Source organism: Malus domestica, chromosome 06 (genome assembly GCF_042453785.1).
Source record: "Malus domestica chromosome 06, GDT2T_hap1".
Taxonomy (NCBI): Eukaryota; Viridiplantae; Streptophyta; class Magnoliopsida; order Rosales; family Rosaceae; genus Malus; species Malus domestica.
Window position 1 is genome coordinate 19,644,936 of NC_091666.1, and position 20,965 is coordinate 19,665,900.

The following is a 20,965-nucleotide window of genomic DNA, read 5'->3' on the forward strand; positions in this document are numbered from 1 at the left end:
TTTGCTCTAAGCTTCTTACTAATAGGTTGAAAGTTATTATCCCAGACATTATTTCACCCTCGTAAAGTGCATTTATACTGAGAAGGTTAATATCCGATAACTGTATGGTAGCTTCGGAAGTTGCACACTATATGCATAAGAAGAATAATGGGTGGAACAGGGTAATGGCATTGAAATTGGATATCAGTAAGGCCTATGATGAAATCGAATGGAGTTTCTTGGAACAAATGATGAAGAAATTGGGTTTTACGGATGAATGGATACAGTGGATAATGATGTGTGTTTCGCGTTGTCTTATTTGTTCAAACTGAATAAGGAGCCTGTGGGGCTAGTATACCCGAAGCGGGGGATTCATCAAGGTGATCCATTGTCACCGTTCTTATGTGTTCTATGTGTGGAAGGCTTATCAGCGTTGTTTGATTCATGGGAAGCACAAGGCTGAATTCAGGGGTTCCAAGTTTGTAAAGGGGCACCAAGTGTTCATCATTTACTATTTGCAGATGACAGTTTTATATTTGCCAGGATGTCTATTCATGAGTATTTGCAGTTGAAGGAATTATTATGTACTTATGAATGGGCTTCAGGGCAAGCAGTCAACCTGTCCAAAAGTAGTGTTGTGTTTAGTCGGAATCTCATAGAGATGGATGCCCAGTTATTAGCCGATTGTCTAGGGATGAAGAGTATGGAGTACCATGATCGTTATCTTGGTTTTCCAGTGTTTATCGGTAGGTCCAAGAAAGATATTTTTGCTTTTATTAAAGATCGGTTGTGGAAAAAATTGAATGGTTGGCGTGGATCATTGCTTAGTAGTACAGGTAAGGAAATTTTAATAAAGACGGTGCCATAGGCAATACCGTTGTATACATCAAACTTTCTTGCTCCCAAAGTCTTTATGTGATGAACTAAATCAAATGGTGGCAAAGTTTTGGTGGGGAAGAGAAGCAGTTAAGCACAAAATACATTGGGTGAAATGGCAGTGATTGTGTAAACCCCAAAGGTGAGGGTGGATTGGGATTTAAGGATTTGTAGGCGTTCAATCTTACTTTGCTTGCGAAGCAAGCGTAGTGCCTTCTACCGCAACCTAATTCCCTTATTGGACAAATTTTCAAAGCTCGGTATTATCCTACCATTAAGTTCCTGTAGGCGCCTATTAATCCCAATTCCTCCTATTGCTGGTGCAATTTGGCGACATCATGGTTAATTATTTTTTAAGGTGCGAGATGGAGAGTGGGGGATGGTCTACAAATCTGCATATGGGGAGATAGTTGGCTACCACGGGATCACTTTTATCACATTCTCAACCCCCTAGAGTCGGAGGTACACCCATTTGTTACGGTGAGATCTCTAATGGTGAAGGATGATGGAGTCCGATGGAACTCGAATTTAGTGTGTCATTGGTTTTTGGAAGAGGAAGCGGATTTGATTTTAAGCATATTCCATCGTGCTGATTCGTTGATTTGGGCAAAAGAACCAAAGGGATTATTCACCACTAAGAGTACGTATTTTGTGGCACGATCGTGCCAAGGGATGGGTGGTGATGAGCCCATGGGATTGATGGTTAGTGAGAAAACAAAGTTTCTTTGGAAAGCACTATGGTGTGCAAAAGTTTCGGGGAAAGTGAAAATTTGTGTTTGGCATGGAGTTATGAATGCATTGCCTTCCAAAGTAAATCTGAAGTAAAGACGAGTACTTACGAAGCTACTTGCGGATTTTGTGACCAAGAAGAGGACACGGTAAACATGCCTTGTTAAAATGTCCTAGAGCGGCAGTTGTGTGGTTTGGAAGTCTATTGGGACTTCGGTATTTTACTGGCAGGGAGAACGGATTTGGTGGGTGGCTGGAGCATATGGCGCAGGAAGTTTATAAAGAAAGCTTTGAATTGCTCCTTATTCTAGTTTGGAGTATTTGGAAGGTATGTAATAACTTTCTTTGGATTGGTGTTGATGTTTCTCCATTGGATACCCAAATCAAAGCACAAACATGACTGACCGAATATAGAAAGTGGAATGATACTATACCCCAACACTCGTCGATACGAATACTTCATTGGCAAACTTCGGCTTTTGGGTGGATAATGTGCAATTTTGATGCTGCATAGGATGAAAATTGGTCAATTAGAGGTTTTGGATTGGTAGTTAGAGAAACGGATTGAGGTTTTCTAGCGACACATATGGGCAAGGATTAAAGAGTGCAATCTGCACTTCATGCTAAGGCTGCTGCTGCACGAGCAGCAACCTTGTTCTTGTGCAAGTGTCGCACGGAGCAGGTCTAAGTGGAAGGGGATGCGTTGTTAGTGACTTCAGCAATCCAGAATGTAGGTGCTACATATAGTGGTCATTATGAGCATCTGTTTGAAGATACAAGAAAGCTTCGACAAGAGCTAAGACAATGGAAAATTACATTTGGTCTACGAGAGACGAATAAGGTGGCTCACCGCCTTACAAGGTTTAGTGTAACTATTGATCATCCAGTCTCTTAGTTCGAAGAGCCTCCTAATGTAATTTATGAATTATTATTGGAGGATAGTACTATTAGTTAATTGGTGCGGAACACTTTTTTCCCTTCAATTGGGTTAAAAGCCCCAACATGATAACTTTTATAAACCTTTCGCATGCAGTACACTCTTAAAAAAAATGTCCACTATCACTGCATATCTGTGTGATACGGAAGCCACCCAAAAAGATCAAAACAAACTCCAATATATAAAAGGATTGTGCTAGGGTTTCTCTTGTGCAAATAAATATACATGAAGATAAACATGCACACGATAATATTAAATTGAAAAGCACTTGAAATTATCATTTTGATTCTAGTTATTCTACCCTATTAGGACTTGTATTTCTTGAAGGAGAAGGATTTCTTCTCTCCTTAATAAAGGCAATGCGTAGTGGAATAACATCCTCTACACAACCCTACAAACACATGTCTCTCTATATTTTCTCTCTGTGCCACTGGTCCCCTCTCTCTGTCAGTTAAATATAGGTCACAACACGTTATCAGCACGCTCCTATAACCGATTACCCCCCTGAATTCTTATAATTAGCCAAATTCCCCCACGCCGTTAGATTTCCTAATTTTTCATCTAATCTTCCGTCCATCTTGAACAAAAAGGTCTTTTTATAGGCAGGCTGACTCACTCAACTCAACTCACCACAACCTCCTCCTCCTCCTCTGAATATCTTACGAGCCCTTTTTCATTTTCTATGCTTTTCTCTCTCCAAAGTTCACAACATATTACACACAGAGCAATCAGAAATGCCACTCCTGCAAAATTCCCCACCAAATTCGATAGTTAAATCCCATTTCCAATTCTTTCCAACCCACGTCTCTAAACCTTAATCTTTCTCCCAAAACCACCTCCAAAAATTTACTTCCACCAATTAACACCCCAATCCCAACCTGCCCACCACCCCACCAACACCCATCAATTTCCACTTTTACCCACCTCTTTCCCCATATTTCCCACAAACTCCCGCATCCCTCAAACCCAACGCCACTTCCACTCACCGACCCCATGACCTCGTCACCACTAACGCCTTCACATCCTCATCCTTCCAAAACTCTAAAAAACCCTCTTCCCCACTGCCCGCTACGTCACATCACTCCATCTTTGATGGCGACCCCAATTCCAATTCCATGGTCCCTTGACGTCCGTCATTGCCTACTAGCTTCCACCTCCCCCGTTGACTTCTTGCAGAGGTTCAAGAAAGACCAGAAGATCGTGCTTCCCAACCCCCACTTCCAGAGACTTTGCGTTCAATAGTTAGACCTCTTTTGCCAAATCGTCGACCCTGATACTTTCTCTCGGTCAGTTTGGCTTTGCTGAGTGGCCAAATTACTTTTATACCCGTAGAATTTTTTGCGTTGACAGAGATGGATATAATATTTGACGAAAAATTAGAAAATTTAACAGTATGAGGGATTTCGGCCAATTATAATAGTTTAGAAGGGTAATTGGTTAAAATTAAAGTTCTGGGAGAAATTGATAGCGACTTACAAGTTTAAGGAGGAAATCGACAAATACCTCAAAAAACAAAAAAACAAAAAACCTAGGCAAAGGAGACAATTATTTTTGTTTATAATTCCCAAGGTTCTAAAGACGCTAGACCCTAGTCGAGAGGCAAGTTAGGGTCTAGTGCCTAGGCGGATTTAATTAAATCTATTTTATTTTTTGTAAATAAGTGTTTGTCTATGCTTAAAATATATATGATTTCATCATAAACTACAAAATAGAATGACATATCTATTATGAGCTATTGAAACATAATAAAAACGTGGGAACAAGCATATAATGTGTATTCATTTAAGTATTAAGCAAGTCTCTTACAATTTATTGAAAAAATAAAATGCAAAATGAAAGTTATTTATTTTCTTATCTAAGTGAGTCACAATCTAGATGGGTCTTGACGGGCTAGACACCTAGGTGGTATAAACGGGCACCTCAGTAGGTCTAAGCGCCCTTTCTTAATTTTCAAACGCCTAAGCACTAATTGAGACGGTGACCAGCCGCTTCCGCTTAAACGGCGCTATGTGGGGATTTTTAGAATAATGATAATTCTTCGCCAAATCCCACCATTAAGCACATACGATGTCCGGAGAGATTTTTCAATATGACCAGTATACGAAATGGTACATCATGTGTCACTATACAAATGATGAGATTTATGTGTTAAAAAATTAATAATTTAAAAAATAAAATTTCTTACCATTTATATAAAAATACGTGATGTCTTATTTATATTTCGATTACATTGAAAAATTTATCCGACGGCTGCTAGCAGCGACTGGTTTGCACCTGTTCATTTTGCTGCACCACGACTCCTCTCTCTCTCTCTCTCTCTCTCTCTCTCTCTCTGCATCTCCATGTACTTTGGGTCAAATAAAATTCTAACAGAATCTCTCTTGCGATTACATTGAAAAATTTATCCGACGGCTGCTAGCAGCGACTGTTTGCACCTGTTCATTTTGCTGCACCACGAGTCCTCTCTCTTTCTCTCTGCATCTCCATGTACTTTGGGTCAAATAAAATTCCAACAGAATCTCTCTCTTGCCACTCCATCATCAATCTGTACATCTCTCTTTTGGGTTTTGAGGGTAAAAATCCATGAGAGTAAGTAATGCAGGTGAAACTGGGACAATCATTTCCTACCCGTTTTCCCAATCTTCACAATCTTGGATTTTGAGCTGGTTTTGAGCTTTCTGTGGTGACAAAAAAGAACCCAGATTGTTTCAAAAAAAAAAAAAAAAAGAACCCAGATTGGGAAAGTTGGCATTTTGGTTCTTTGTTTTGTGTTTGTAGGGCCAAAATGTTTCAGTTTTGGGGGGTGATCAGAAAATCCCAGATCATTAATTGGTGGGTTTTATTAACCTATTAATTTTATGTTGGTGTTAAAAGCTCCAGTGTTGCTGTTGCTTCTGCTGCTGCCGCCCCCACCTCCTGCCTCCGTTACCAGATAGCTTGTACCTCCTTTTACAGCAAAAAATAAAAAAAATTAAGCAAATCAAATTCTTTGATTTTCATAAGATATTGTTTGCTTTTTTTTTATTTTTAGTGTTTTTTTTTCTTGAAAGTGAGTGTTGTGATTCTGTACAAAAAGGGAAACTCATCTAATACTGGTCCAAGTGATGGTCCTTATTACTTTCTATTAACCAGGTTTTTTTTTTTTTTTGTATTTTTGATAATAATAATAAGCATTAGCTGCTCCACCTTCCTCTCTGGAGTACCATTTTAGAACCAAATCTTCTCTGAAATTTCCAATCTTGGGGGCTGTTTCTGCTTCAGTAAGATCATGCTGCTGCCTCTGAGAGTCAAACCCGATATCGGTTCTTAGTGTATGAGAAATACCATCAAGAATTTGAGCTAAAACGCCAGCTCTTCTGAGTCTTTTGACAAAAGAGCAGAAACCAATATATTTGGGTTCTGCTGCTTGGAAGTGAATAATCAAAGGGAGATTTTATCTGCATCTGGTGGTGTTTGAGTGGGGTTTATTTCAATTTCCAAAGTCAAAGTTTTAAGCTTTGCATATGGCGGTGTCTGAGAACCTGAGAAAACAGCTTGCTCTTTCTGTGAGAAGTATCCAGTGGAGCTATGGAATTTTCTGGTCCATTTCAGCCAGACAACCAGGGTACTGACTTTTCATCATATTTTTCAACTTGGGTTAGTTGAACTTTAACTATATATGTATTTTGGCCTCCAGAAAAAAAAAAGGTCCAAATTTGTGTACAATGTTTCCCAGAAATCTTTGTTGTTTGTTGTTGTTGGATGTGTTTGTGTTTTGAATGTCTAATTTCTGCAACTTTTCCCTATCTTTTTGTTCTCTTGGTTTTGTTTTTCACAGTTCAAATAACTCCTGTGCTTCTGCATTATCGGCAGGATTTGAACTTCCTCAAATGAAATTGATTTTTGTTAAATAATTGGACTAAACCCTTCACATTAAGACTAAATCCTTCAGATTAAGGCTAATCCCTTCACTCCCTGATATATAAATCTCTTAAAATCTTATTGCATTGTCCTTATCTTATCTGCATTACGAATTGTAATGTTTAACTTTGTAGGGTGTTAGAGTGGGGCGATGGGTACTACAATGGAGATATAAAGACCAGAAAAACAGTTCAAGCCGTAGAGCTTGATGCTGACCAAATGGGTTTGCAAAGGAGTGAGCAACTGAGAGAACTTTATGATTCCCTCTCAGCGGGCGAAGCAAGTCCGCAGGCTAGAAGGCCTTCTGCATCATTATCACCCGAAGATCTGGCTGATACTGAGTGGTATTACCTAGTTTGTATGTCGTTCGTCTTCAACATTGGCCAAGGGTAACTTCATTCTTCACAATTCTTCTGTACTCAAATAGAATCTCAGGGCCTTTCTGATATTATATGCATTGACCAGCCATAGCGTCAATTGTGAACTGTAGAAGTTAAAGCTTGAAAAGAGATTTCGATTTGGTTAGACAAGATGCACTGTATTTTGTAAAAGACAGACTATAATTTGTTCTACATTCATGTCTTCATGGTTCATATAACTTACATTGCTCTTCCCGAACTTTTCAGGTTGCCAGGAAGAACATTAGCAAATGGCAAACCTACCTGGCTATGCAATGCTCACTACGTGGATAGTAAAGTGTTTTCTCGTTCACTACTAGCAAAGGTAGCGTGCTGTTTCTTTGTTCATATAAGTATCATGATTGATTTCTGATTCGTGTTACTTGACTAGTTTGCTCAGAGTGAAGAACTAAAACATCTGTTTTCTGTTTGGTTTTCTTTTGATGCCTGGATTTGTACCTGTCACCCTCAGAGCGCATCCATTCAGGTACGGATACAAGCATAACAATAATTTTCTGGTATATGTTATCACAGTTTCAGACAGCAGATTCTGAATTGTCAATCAAGTTTTCTGCAGATTTATATTGGGCTGAATCAATGCACAAAGATTATTTCTTAATCTAAGCATGTTTTTTTTTTGTTTTCTATCCAGACTGTTGTATGCTTTCCATTTTTGGGAGGAGTGATCGAGCTCGGTGTGACTGAACTGGTAGGTATTATTTGCTTTAGAATATCTAATTAGAATTACATATTTTTTTTCCAAATTATGATCTACTGTGTACTTTTTGCATTCTTTTTGTAGGTTCTAGAGGACCCTAGTCTCATTCAGCATGTTAAAACATCTTTCATGGAGGCTCCATATCCCATAATCGCTTCCAAGAGAACCAATCCTAGTGCAGGAAGCACAAGAAACGACAATGATCTTGCTTGTGCCATGCTTGATGATGGTATAGTCAACACCAAATTAATTCCTGTTGTAGAGTGTCAAGAAATGGATGTGACTTCACCTGATGACAATTCAAATGGTTTGGGTCCTAATCAACCGGCTGATGATTCATTCATGGTGGAAGGGATGAACGGAGGAGCTTCCCAAGTGCAAAGCTGGCAATTTATGGACGATGAGTTAAGTAATTTTGTGCACCATTCCATGGATTCCAGTGATTGTATATCTCAGACTTTGGTGTATCCGGAAAAGGTTCTCTCTGGTCCTAAGACTGAACAGGCAAATGATCACTGCCCGCATGAACATAAAGAGTGCAATAGCACTAAAAAGACCTCTTTGGATCCTCAAGGCAATGACTTGCAGTATAAAAGTGTTCTTTCTGCTCTTTTGAAGAGCTCACACCAATTGGTTTTGGGGCCACACTTCAAGAATTCTCATCAGGAATCCAGCTTTACCAGTTGGAAGAGAGGAGGGTTTGTAAAATGCCTGACACAAAGAGGTGGAACCCCGCAAAAATTATTGAAGAAGATTTTGCTTGAAGTTCCTCAGATGCATGTTGACTGTGTGCTTGAGCCCCCAGAAGATACCAGCAATGTAAATGGAGTTTGTAGACCAGAGGCTGATGATATTGATACAAATCATGCATTATCTGATGAGAGGAGGCGGAGGGAAAGACTGAATGAAAGATTTTGCATTTTGAAATCAATGGTTCCCTCGGTTAGCAAGGTAGGTAAATCTCCATTTAAGATTTTTGTTGACTGACATCAACTGCGAAGTAATTTGTTTTTTGACTTTGTTTACACAGGAGGACGAGGTATCCATTTTAGATGATGCAATAGAGCATTTGAAAGATCTTGAGAAAAGGGTTGAAGAGTTGGAATCGTTTTGGGAGCCAACAAATTCATACTCAAAAATGAAGAGGAAACTCCAAGATACAGTTGAGAGAACATCTGACAACTGTTGCAACCCCAAAATTAGCAATGGGAAGAAGCCTATAGTTTACAAGAGGAAGGTCAGCAACGTTGATGAAACAGAACCAGAAATCAATCACATTGTATCGAAGAACATTTCAAGTGATAATATAACAGTTAATATGAACAACAAAGATGTTCTAATAGAGATGAAGTTTCCTTGGAGGGAGGGAGTGTTGCTAGAGATCATGGATGCCACAAGCCGGCTTCATTTAGATGCTCACTCGGTTCAATCATCCACCGCGGATGGAATTCTTTCCCTGACCATTAAATCCAGGGTATGAAATTTTAGTTACATGAATATGATCAATCATTTCTTTTTCTTTGTTTCAGTGGCTCAAGGGAACTGATTCACTATCGTGTTAAACACTCGAGTTCCTGGAGGCCTATTGCAAATAACTAACAATTTCTTAATTTGCAGTTCAAGGGGACGAGTATTGCATCAGCAGGGACAATCAAGCAAGCACTTCATAGAATTGCCAGAAGCTGACGAATCTCGCTTTCTTAATTTTCTCTCGAATTCTGTTATTGTACAATTGCGTAACGATGAAAGGTTCTGTAGATTTACAGTGTAAGAAACGCGAGCCTCACTGAGGATTTTGTTTTCCTGCAGGTAGTAGTAGTCTAGTGAAAGGAATTAGAACTTGTGTTACATGCATAATTTTCTCCCAAGTATTTATTTATGTGATGACAGAAACAAGCATTATTGTTACTTGCATAGAGAAAGGAGATAACATTGCTTATAAGAATGACATGTTAGACATTTCAAAAAGTTGATTGTCCGCCATACGAACACGTATAACAAATATATGAACACTGTCTTAGCCGTTATATTGGCAGAATTACATGCAGAGAGTGCCAAAGTTCTGTTGATGATCTAACGGCTCAGGCAAGTTCATATGATACATGTGTGTGTGAATTTTTTAACGATTCAGACAGTGCTGATGCGACATAATTTATATGCTTGAGGTAAGTATAGAACTTGAAAGATAATACCACCAAGAATGGAGTAGACAGAAAAGAAAAGGTCAAGTGTGATGTGCCCGAGGTTTTCTGTAGTCCCTTATTTGACGACACTCGGACAAAGAACAGAGGGAGAGCCCCCCATTAGAACGTGTCTGAATCATAATTGGACTCGGAAACTCTCTCTCTCTCTCTCTCTCTCTCTCTCTCTCTCGCTCTCATGGGGACCTATGTACTGCATGCCAGTCTGCAACTTGATATTGTTCACTCAATCGATTCGTACATGACATCAGATTTGGAGGACTGAATACGGTGCATGCAGTAATTTCCTTTTTCTTTTTTTTTTTCACTTAACACTACGATCTTGTAGTATTCATTTTCACTTGTAAATGAGATGTTTTAGATTCGATTCTCACAAAATACGAATTTGAACCACATTATTGTTGACTTATTGTAAGACTTAGCCCACCTCCTGCCCCCATTGTAAGGCCGCTTAACCCACATCTCTCTCCCTTAATTTAGATAATATCGTTTGTTCAAAAAAAAAAATCCAATTTTTTAAACCAATAGTAGGAATAGTTTAGTTTATTAAAATAAGTCTAATTTGTTATATTTAATTATTTAATTATGAATAGGTTATCAATGATAAGATTTATTATAAAAAATTAAATTTCTTTCCAATTATCTTTTTTGCTTATTTCTTTTTATTTTTTATTTTGTTATTTCTCGTTCTTCCTCCTGCTTTAAATCTCATTTATAGATTTTGTTTTTAATTTTTATATTCAACTTATATCACAGATTAATTATATTTATCTATCTATATGACAGATTTTTTTTTATAATCAACCTATCACAGATTAATGTGTCTTACTTATAGGTATGTTATGTTTTTTCTACCTTCTAATTATGTTTCATATCTCACGTATAGGTATAATACAACAACAACAACAAAGCATTTTCCCACTAAGTGGGGTCGGCTATATGAATCCTAGAACGCCATTGTGCTCGGTTTTGTGTCATGTTCTCCATTAAATCTAAGTACTCTAAGTCTTTTCTTAGGGTCTCTTCCAAAATTTTCCTAGATCTTCCTCTACCCCTTCAACCCTAAACCTCTATCCTGTAGTCACATCTTCGAACCGGAGCGTCAATAGGCCTTCTTTGCACATGTCCAAACCCATTTTGTGTACGTGTTGATGCTTCACCGCCCAACATTCTGTGCCATACAGCATCGCCGGCCTTATTGCCGTCCTATAAAATTTTCCCTTGAGCTTTAGTGGCCTACGACGGTCACACAACACGCCGGATGCACTCTTCCACTTCATCCATCCAGCTTGTATTCTATGATTGAGATCTCCATCTAATTCTCCGTTCTTTTGCAAGATAGATCTTAGGTAGTGAAAACGGTCGCTCTTTGGTATTTCCTGATCTCCGATCCTCACCCCTAACTCATTTTGGCCTCCATTTGCACTGAACTTGCACTCCATATATTATGTCTTTGATCGGCTTAGGCGAAGACCTTTAGATTCCAACACTTCTCTCCAAAGGTTAAGCTTCGCATTTACCCCTCCTGAGTTTCATCTATCAACACTATATCGTTTGCGAAAAGCATACACCAAGGAATATCATCTTGAATATGTTCTGTTAACTCATCCATTACCAACGCAAAAAAGTAAGGACTTAAGGATTGTTGATGCACAAAATCAGTGAGGACTTTGGTACAACAGAAAGTATTACGTTTGTGATCTTCGCTAGATTGCTCCGGTCATTAGTGTGGACAAGTATGTAAATGGATAAAGACAGGAAAGCAAACACAAGATGTACGTGGTTCACCCAGATTGGCTACGTCCACGGAGTAGAGGAGTTCTCATTAATTGTGAAAGGTTTACACAATTACATAGGTTCAAGCTCTCCTTTAGTGAGTACAAGTGAATGATTTAGTACAAATAACATTAGGAAATATTGTGGGAGAATGATCTCGTAATCACGAAACTTCTAAGTACCGAAGTGTGGTATCGTCTTCACTTGCCTTATCTATCTCATAGGTAGATGTGGCATTTTCTCTGGAAGTACTCTTCCTCCATCCAGGGGTGATATCTTTAACTGGTGGATATGCACAAGGTAATGTATCAATTTCACTTGAAGCTTACTTGTAGTTTCAAGCTTGGTCAAGCGCGATACAAACCCTATAGTAGGAGTCCCCCAAGTCGCCGAGCTAGGGGATCTGCTGAAAGAGGTGACAGACAAGGTAAGCAATCAGAGCTCCAAGCAATCAGTCCCAGATCAGAAGTTTGATTTCGAGTTCCGGCTGATTGTTCTCATTCTCCCTATCTTGCAGGCAGCATGAAGGATAAAGAGAAGAAAAGGAGAATGGATGATATGAGATACTTTTTCTTTCGAAGAAGTAACTTTCCACAGACTTATTCTTGAACTGGGCTGGAGGGTTTTCTGGTTTCCTCCAGAGTATAAGGCCGACTAAAGAATTTGAGGGTCAAAACAAGTCCATCAAATCTAGAGTACGTTCGACCCTGCTGATATGGGATACTTTTGTTGTTGACAAAGTAATGGATGTATTGGCACGTGTTCTGTTACGCTTGTCTCCACATGCTTCCTTGTATCCTTCTCACTTTCCCTATCTGTTCCTCGGGCAGATGTGGTATTTTCTCTGAAAGCATAAGATGTTGAAGATGAGTACTCGAGAGCAATGCCAGGTAAGTAATCAGGTAAGGGGTTCCAGACAGTCAGTTCCTGACTGGAAGCTTGATTCCAAGTGCTGACTGATTGCTATCTTTCTCCTTGTCTTGCAAGTAAGAACAAGGCCAAAGGAAAATACAGGGAAAAAACATGATATGGGATACTCTTACTTTTAACCCCGATGATATGAGATATTCTTGCTCTGGTGTAGCTTGTTTGTAGAGGTATTATCGGGGGGGGGGAAGAAAGCTGAGTATTTCGAGAGGCTTCGTTGGGAGTGCCCTCTCAGATATGATGAAGGGTTGAGCATTTTTACAGATCTGCCTGTCTGTTGAGGATGGAGGTCGACATATATAGGAGTCTCCCTAACAACAAGTAGTAATGTTATTCCTTTACCCTGCTTGGTCATAGCACAGTAGTGGGAGCTGCCAACTTCACGTGTGTCAGAGTACTTTGAAAAAGTGGTCTGTGGTATCTGGAAAGCTGATGTTGCGTGTGAAAATTACAGACAAGCTTTATCCAATGAGATCTGGCTCAGAAAGTTGAGAAAGCGGTGCCTCTTCGATTTTTGAACAAGCAATCCTGTTGGGGATCTGGCTCTCGAGATTCGAAGAACGGTGCCTCTTCGATTTTTGAGAAAGCAATCTTGCTGGGAGTTTGGCTCTCGAGATTTGGATAGCGGTGTCTCTTCGATTTTTGAGAAAGTAATCATGTTGGGAGTCTGGCTCTCGAGATTCGGAGGGCGGTGCCTCTTCGATTTTGGAGCAAGCAATCTTGTTGGGAGTGTTTTCTCGAATGTGAGTAAAGGTTGGGTATGTTTACTAGTCTACCTTGCCACGGAGCACAGAGGTTGACACACAGGGACTTTCCAATTATCCAGCAGTGGTGCTGTTCTTTTACCCTTGTGGATAATAATATGGTAGCTAGACCTTCAAAATTTATGTGTTTAAACTTTGTTAGTGCTGTTTCTTTGCTATTCTTTTACCCTTCTTGGTCATAGCAATGTAGTGGGAGCTGCAAGCTTCACGTGTCTAAACTTTGTCAGAGATCTTTGGCAAAGTTATCTGTGATACCCATGAGCTGATGGTGCGTGTGGAAAGTGGATGATTGAACAGTAAGATTCACGTGCTTTCTACTTCACCAGAAATCTTCAACAGAATGCCCGTAATTTCAGCAAAACTGAGTGTGCATGTGACAGGTGCTGACAAGGCTGAAAAAACAGGTGCCTCTTCGATTTCTGAGATCGGCCCTCGTGGTCTCTGAGCAGCCCAGCTTTTGAGAAAGCAAGCGCCTCTTCGATTTCTGAGATCGGCCTTCGTGGTCTTTGAGCAGCTCAGCTTTTGAGAAAGCAAACGCCTTTCTGATTTCTGAGATCGGCCCTCGTGGTCTCTGAGCAGCCCAGCTTTTGAGAAAGCAAACGCCTATTCGATTTCTGGGCAGGCGCCTCTTCGATTTCTGAAGCTCTGTCGAGTGCAGATTTTTATAGAGGCTGGCATTAAGTTCCAAAGCACACTTGGATCTCCACCAGTAGAAGCTCTCTTCTTGCACTTGTAAGATCTTGATTTGTCCGACCTCTTCTCTCTTCAACACCTTTGAAAATGTCTGGCCCCTCCGACCGTCATTTTGACTTGAACCTTGTTGAAGAGGCAGCCACGCCTTCTCCAGACAACATATGGCGCCCATCCTTCTTATCCCCTACTGGTCCTCTTACCGTTGGGGATTCCGTGATGAAAAATGATATGACCGCTGCGGTGGTGACCAGGAACATTCTCACTCTCAAAGATAACATACTACTTTCCAAACGGTCTGATGAGTTGGCGGTTAAGGATTCTCTGGCTCTGAGTGTTCAGTATGCAGGTTCTGTGTCTAATATGGCCCAACGCCTATTTGTTCGAACCCGCCAAGTTGAGTCATTGGCGGCTAAAGTGATGAGTCTCAAACAGGAGATTAGAGGGCTCAAGCATGAGAATAAACAGTTACACCGGCTCGCACATGACTATGCTACAAACATGAAGAGGAAGCTTAACCAGATGCAGGAATCTGATAGTCAGGTTTTACTTGATCATCAGCAGTTTGTGGGTTTGTTCCAAAGGCATTTATTACCTTCGTCTTCTGGGGTTGTATCGCGTAATGAAGCTCCAAATAATCAACCTCTGATGCCTCCTCCTTCTAGGGTTCTGTCCAGTACTGAGGCTCCGAATGATCCCCCTCTGGTGCCTTCTCTTTCTGGGGCTCTACCGACTGCTGAGACTTCTCCTAAGCAACCTTTGTGAAGGCTCCCTCTTGTTTGTTTATTTTGACTCATGTATATGTACATATTTGTAACTTATCGGAGATATCAATAAATAAGTTTTGCTTCATTCCAACGTATTGTGTTAAATACATCAAAACCTTCTTCACTAAGTTCTTTGATTTTTTCTTTTGTTGAAGCTTGTATGTTGAAGCTTTATGAGTGGAGCATGTAGGTTGAGGTAGTGTTCCCTTAATTTCCTGAGTGAGGAAGACTTCTCAGTTGGAGACTTGAAAAATCCAAGTCACTAAGTGGGGTCGGCTATATGAATCTTAGAACGCCATTGTGCTCGATCCTGTATCATGTCCTCCGTTAGATCCAAGTACTCTAAGTCTTTTCTTAGAGTCTTTTCCAAAGTTTTCCTAGGTTTTCCTGTACCCCTTCGGCCCTGAACCTCTGTCCCGTAGTCGCATCTTCTAACCGGAGCGTCAGTAGGCCTTCTTTGCACATGTCCAAACCACCGTAACCAATTTTCTCTCAGCTTTCCTACAATTTTGGCTACTCCTACTTTACCTCGGATATCCTCATTCCTAATCTTATCCTTTCTCGTGTGCCCACACATCCAACGAAGCATCCTCATCTCCGCTACACCCATTTTGTGTACGTGTTGATGCTTCACCACCCAACATTCTGTGCCATACAGCATCGCCGGCCTTATTACTGTCCTATAAAATTTTCCCTTGAGCTTCAGTGGCATACGGCGATCACACAACACGCCGGATGCGCTCTTCCACTTCATCCATCCAGCTTGTATTCTATGGTTGAGATCTCCATCTAATTCTCCGTTCTTTTGCAAGATAGATCCTAAGTAGCGAAAACGATCGCTCTTTAGTATTTCCTGATCTCCGATCCTCACCCCTAACTCATTTTGGCCTCCATTTGCACTGAACTTGCACTCCATATATTCTGTCTTTGATCAGCTTAGGCAAAGACCTTTAGATTCCAACACTTCTCTCCAAAGGTTAAGCTTCGCATTTACCCCTTCCTGAATTTCATCTATCAACACTATATCATCTGCGAAAAGCATACACCAAGGAATATCATCTTGAATATGTCCTGTTAACTCATCCATTACCAACACAAAAAGGTAAGGACTTAAGGATGAGCCTTGATGCAATCCTACAGTTATGGGGAAGCTTTCGGTTTGTCCTTCATGAGTTCTTACGGCAGTCTTTGCTCCTTCATACATATCCTTTATAGTTTGGATATATGCTACTCATACTCATTTCTTCTCTAAAATCCTCCAAAGAATGTCTCTTGGGACCCTATTATACGCTTTTTCCAAATCTATAAAGACCATGTGTAAATCATTTTTCCCATCTCTATATCTTTCCATCAATCTTTGTAAGAGATAGATTGCCTCCATGGTTGAGTGCCCTGGCATGAACCCGAATTGGTTGTCCGAAACCCGTGTCTCTTGCCTCAATCTATGCTCAATGACTTTCTCCCAGAGCTTCATTGTATGACTCATTAGCTTAATACCCCTATAGTTCATGCAATTTTGTACGTCGCCCTTATTCTTGTAGATAGGCACCAAAGTGCTCTTTCGTCACTCATTTGTCATCTTATTCGTTTTCAAAATCCTATTGAAAAGGTCAGTGAGTCATGCTATACCTGTCTCTCCCAAGACTTTCCACACTTCGATCGGTATATCGTCTGGGCCCACTGCTTTTCTATGCTTTATCTTCTTCAAAGCTACAACCACTTCTTCCTTCCTGATTCGACGATAAAATGAGTAGTTTCTACACTCTTCTGAGTTACTCAACTCCCCTAAAGAAGTACTCATTTCATGTCCTTCATTGAAAAGATTATGAAAATAACCTCTCCATCTGTCTTTGACCGCTTTCTATGTAGCAAGAACCTTTCCATCCTCATCCTTGATGCACCTCACTTGGTTTAGGTCCCTTGTCTTCTTTTCCCTTACTCTAGCTAGTGTATAGATATCCAACTCTCCTTCTTTGGTATCTAGTCGCTTATACATATCGTCATAAGCCGCTAACTTAGCTTCTCTCACAGCTTTCTTCGCCTTTTGCTTCGCTCTTCTATACCTTTCACCATTTTCATTGGTCATATCCTTGTATAAGGCTTTACAACATTCCTTCTTAGCCTTCACCTTTGTTTGTACCTCCTCATTCCACCACCAAGATTCCTTTTGGTATGGAGCAAAGCCCTTGGACTCTCCTAATACCTCTTTTGCTACTTTTCGGATACAACTAGCCATGGAATTCCACCTTTGGCTAGCTTCCCCCTCTCTATCCCACACACACTGGGTGATTACTTTCTCTTTGAAAATGTCTTGTTTTTCTCCTTTTAGATTCCACCATCTAGTCCTTGAGCACTTCCAAGTCTTGTTCTTTTTTTTTCACTCTTTTGATATGTACATCCATCACCAACAAGCGATGTTGATTAGCCAAGCTCTCTCCTGGTATAACTTTGCAATCCTTACAAGTTATACGATCCCCTTTCCTCATTAGAAGAAAATCTATTTGTGTTTTTTACGACCCACTCTTGTAGGTGATCACATGTTCTTCTCTCTTCATAAAGAAGGTGTTGGCTAAGAAGAGATCAGATACCATTGCAAAATCCAAGATAGCTTCCCCATCCTCGTTTCTCTCCCCAAAAATATTGGCCATCATGAAAACCTCCATAGTTGCCTGTCTCCCTGCTCACGTGTCCATTTAAATCTCCTCCTATAAATAACTTCTCCGTCTGGGCAATTCCTTGCACCAAGTTTCCAAGGTCTTCCCAAAATTTCTCCTTCGAACTCATATCCAACCCTACTTGAGGTGCGTACGCACTAATCACATTGATGAGTTCTTGTCCTATTACAATCTTGATTGCCATGATTCTATCTCCTGCTCTCTTGACATCTACAACATCTTGTGTCAAGGTCTTGTCCACGATGATGCCAACACCATTTCTCGTTCTATTTGTGCCCGAATACCAAAGTTTAAACCCTGAGTTTTCTAGATCATTTGCCTTAAGACCAACCCACTTAGTTTCTTGTATGCACATAATATTTATCCTTCTCCTCACCATAACTTCCACTACTTCCATAGATTTTCCCGTTAAGGTTCCTATATTCCACGTTCCTAAACGCATTCAACTCTCTTGAACTCTACCCTTCTGTCCTAACTTCTTCACCCTCCCCCGTCCAATAGGATCAAAGCACTTCTTTTGTGTGTCTTGTGTAAAGTTGATAAGAGCATATGCTCCCAAACAACTTTGAGTGGAGTCGTTCGAAAAGAAGTTTCTATGGCCCCCTTGCTCATTTAACATTGTATCCAGGTGCCGATGGAGATACAGCGACCCTTGCTCACTTATCACTGTGCTCGGGCCACACAGCGCGCCACTTACGGGTGACGCCCTAGCTTTAGCGCGATTTCGTTCTGGATTCATTTTCATAAGGATTCGACGTAACCGATGAGTGCCGGCTGTCGACTACCTGACGCCCTCCCCCTCCTCCTTTACCCGGGCTTGGGACCAGCAATGTAAGCTAAACTTACACAGACGGAGTTACGTATAGGTATAATATACATTCATAAATTTGTTACTTTTTTTTTCGAAATATATTTGTTACTTGAGTTAGGGTAGAATGTTTTGCAAATAAATTTATGTTAGTATATTAATTTTTTTTGTTATAAGATATTAATTAAATTTTTGGAGTTCGAAAATGAATAATATTAGAAGATTTTAATTGATTTTTAATATTTTTAGAAAATATAAAATGAGTATAAAAGAAATACATACATACATACATACATACATACATACATACATACATATATATATATATATAACTGAACTTACTCCTAAAAACACTCTATATTTTTGGACCTGAATCTAAAAGTCCCTTGACTGGCTGATGCTATTGAAATTATCTATTTGAGTTTTATTTTATAAACTACATGATATATCAGTTGATGGTTGGTTTCTTTGTTTAATCATTAAAAAATGCCACATTATGTGGTTCACAAAATACAGTCTCCTAACTTTTTCCGTATGACTATATTTGACTGTTAGATAGTGAATATATTAAGGAAATGCATGTGTTGAAACAAAAATTCTAGAGTTTAGCAAATGTAGGACGCTATGACGCTTTTATTTATTTATTTATTCTCTTTATACCTATGTACAGACACTCAACATGATACATAGACCTGACATTCGTGTCATATTTCTTGTGTTCGTGTCATTTTCGTGACATACCTGATATCTTAACGGGTCGCGTTGTGTAAGACCAGTTAAAGTACGGGCAATATGACCTGACTTAAAATCAACTCGTTAATATTATCAGGTAATATGATCTAACCCGTTACCCGTTAAAAAAAATATTTTAAATCAATAAATAATGAAAATGAAAGACATAATTTGACCCCAAAAAATGAAAAATATAGTACCAAAGTAGTATATGCATATCACATTGTCACATAAGTATTACTTTCAAAACATATAACAAAATATTTGTCTTTCAAGTACTACATATCCCAAAATAAGAGTCTAATGAACAAACATAGGTACATTACTACAAAATACCAAATGTTCAAGGATATGCAAAATCAAAGGAATTGCATTTCAATGTTGAGGAACCTTGCACGTTTGTTTTTTTTTAATACATTTTTTTATGCATGTTTGGTATTTTTATTTTTAATGTGTTTTATAATTTTTTAATCTTACCCCTTGCCTATAGTATACTATAAAAATAAATAAAATTTATTTTTTCAATTTATAAAGAATATAATACAATAATAAATATTTAATATACATATATACATATACACTATGGCTATTATATTTTAGAGTATTTTTTTTAGTAGTTTAAAAAGTTAAAATAATCAAAATAACTTACGTGGTACCACGTGTCATCCTTATGTAAACCTGTTAAAGAACCGTTATTAACGTACTCTTATGGTGTGATCTAATAAAGATCCTTTTTTTTTTTTTTTTTTTTTTTTTTTTGTAAATAGTATAGTTTGTTTCGATGGAAAAAAAAAATTGAATTAGCTTCAAAAAGTGAATATTTCTCAACTTGACATAATTTAGATGGTCAAAAAGGAAGTGCCAGGTGAAAAAAGGATTTTGATATTGTAGATACGAAAGCTGACAAGTTACAAACTGGCACAAAAAAGTTACCAGCGTAAAAAGATTCAGCAGCTATTTAAAATCACAATAGTTTATATTTTAATTTTATGATTTTGTTAAAAAAAGATTTTGATCACATGGCCTAAAAAGGTGGTAAATATTATTTCGGTGGCAAAGTGGATGTAATATTTAAATAAAAGAAAAATTAATGAAAATTGTTAGAAAATTTTGAGTTTTAACAAAAATGATAAAATAAAAGGTAAAATGAATAGTATCATGATTGATTTTTTAGTGTAAAAATATGATTTTTCATTAAAGTGAACAGTACTGAGATCTTTTCGTTAAAGTTCCCTTAAATAAAGTGAAAGCAGTTGAGTTGTTGCAGGAGTGTTGTACTTATTTACCATCTATAAACTCACATTTTGAATCCATGAGAGCTTGTTACTTTAGTGGTTAAAGGTATTTGTTCGGAAGCACATATTAAGGTATGAATTCCCCCTCTCTCTGGCACAATTTTTTTTTATAGAAAAAAGGGCTTATTAACAAAAATAATCATGTGTTTATACATATCACACATTCCAAAGATACCAGAGGATCTAAACTGACACCACATTTTCCCAACCCAACCATAAAAGAAAACTTTATCCTGAATCAAGTAGCAGGACAACTGTATTTAATAGGATTTGGATCCTCTCTTGAGGAGTGGATCCGAATCCTCCTGACCAGATAATAAAAATCATTGGATCGTCTAACAGTTACAAACATGAAGTCCTTTTAAAAATTATAATAATTGTTATAGAAACAGAAAACTTCAACAGTAAGTTTTCCTGATTGTATTGAATGAATAATTCAGTTACACAGGTGTCCATATATATAGCCTTAGCTGCCTTAGGCTAATTACAAAAGTACCCTCAACTACCTAAACTAATCACAGTTACTAACAAAAACAATTACATTTAGCTTTAACAACTATTTAACAGTAACTATATTGGATGACTTATCATTCTCCCTAATACACCCCCTCAAGCTAAAGGAGGAATCAGATAGGATTCCGATTGGAAGCTTGGAACACAAATAAGAGAATCTGCTTTTAGACAAGGATTTGGTGTGAAGATCAGCCACTTGGTCATCACTGCGAACATAGCTGACTTTGATAAGCTTGGCAAGAACCAACTCCCTGATGTAGTGGTAATCAATCTCAACATG

At 38.8% G+C, this 20,965-nt stretch overlaps 1 protein-coding gene across 1 annotated transcript; it reads left to right on the plus strand.

Moving 5' to 3' along the window:
- Positions 1 to 4,818: 4,818 nt before the first annotated feature.
- Positions 4,819 to 9,445, plus strand: LOC103425271 (transcription factor EGL1-like). The gene is made up of 8 exons (XM_008363357.4): positions 4,819 to 6,125; positions 6,556 to 6,810; positions 7,048 to 7,144; positions 7,292 to 7,306; positions 7,472 to 7,528; positions 7,622 to 8,488; positions 8,568 to 9,011; positions 9,155 to 9,445. Exons 1-8 carry the CDS (start codon positions 6,025 to 6,027, stop codon positions 9,221 to 9,223), a joined length of 1,905 nt encoding a protein of 634 aa, XP_008361579.3. The 5' UTR covers positions 4,819 to 6,024; the 3' UTR covers positions 9,224 to 9,445.
- Positions 9,446 to 20,965: the final 11,520 nt, after the last annotated feature.

Bases quoted from the DNA above. Each gene is read 5' to 3' on its own strand.
- LOC103425271 (XM_008363357.4), top strand. From the start codon at position 6,025: ATGGCGGTGTCTGAGAACCTGAGAAAACAGCTTGCTCTTTCTGTGAGA. The intron at 7,529-7,621 runs GTAGGTATTATT...TTCTTTTTGTAG, and splicing joins AGCTCGGTGTGACTGAACTG to GTTCTAGAGGACCCTAGTCT. The intron at 8,489-8,567 runs GTAGGTAAATCT...TTGTTTACACAG, and splicing joins TGGTTCCCTCGGTTAGCAAG to GAGGACGAGGTATCCATTTT.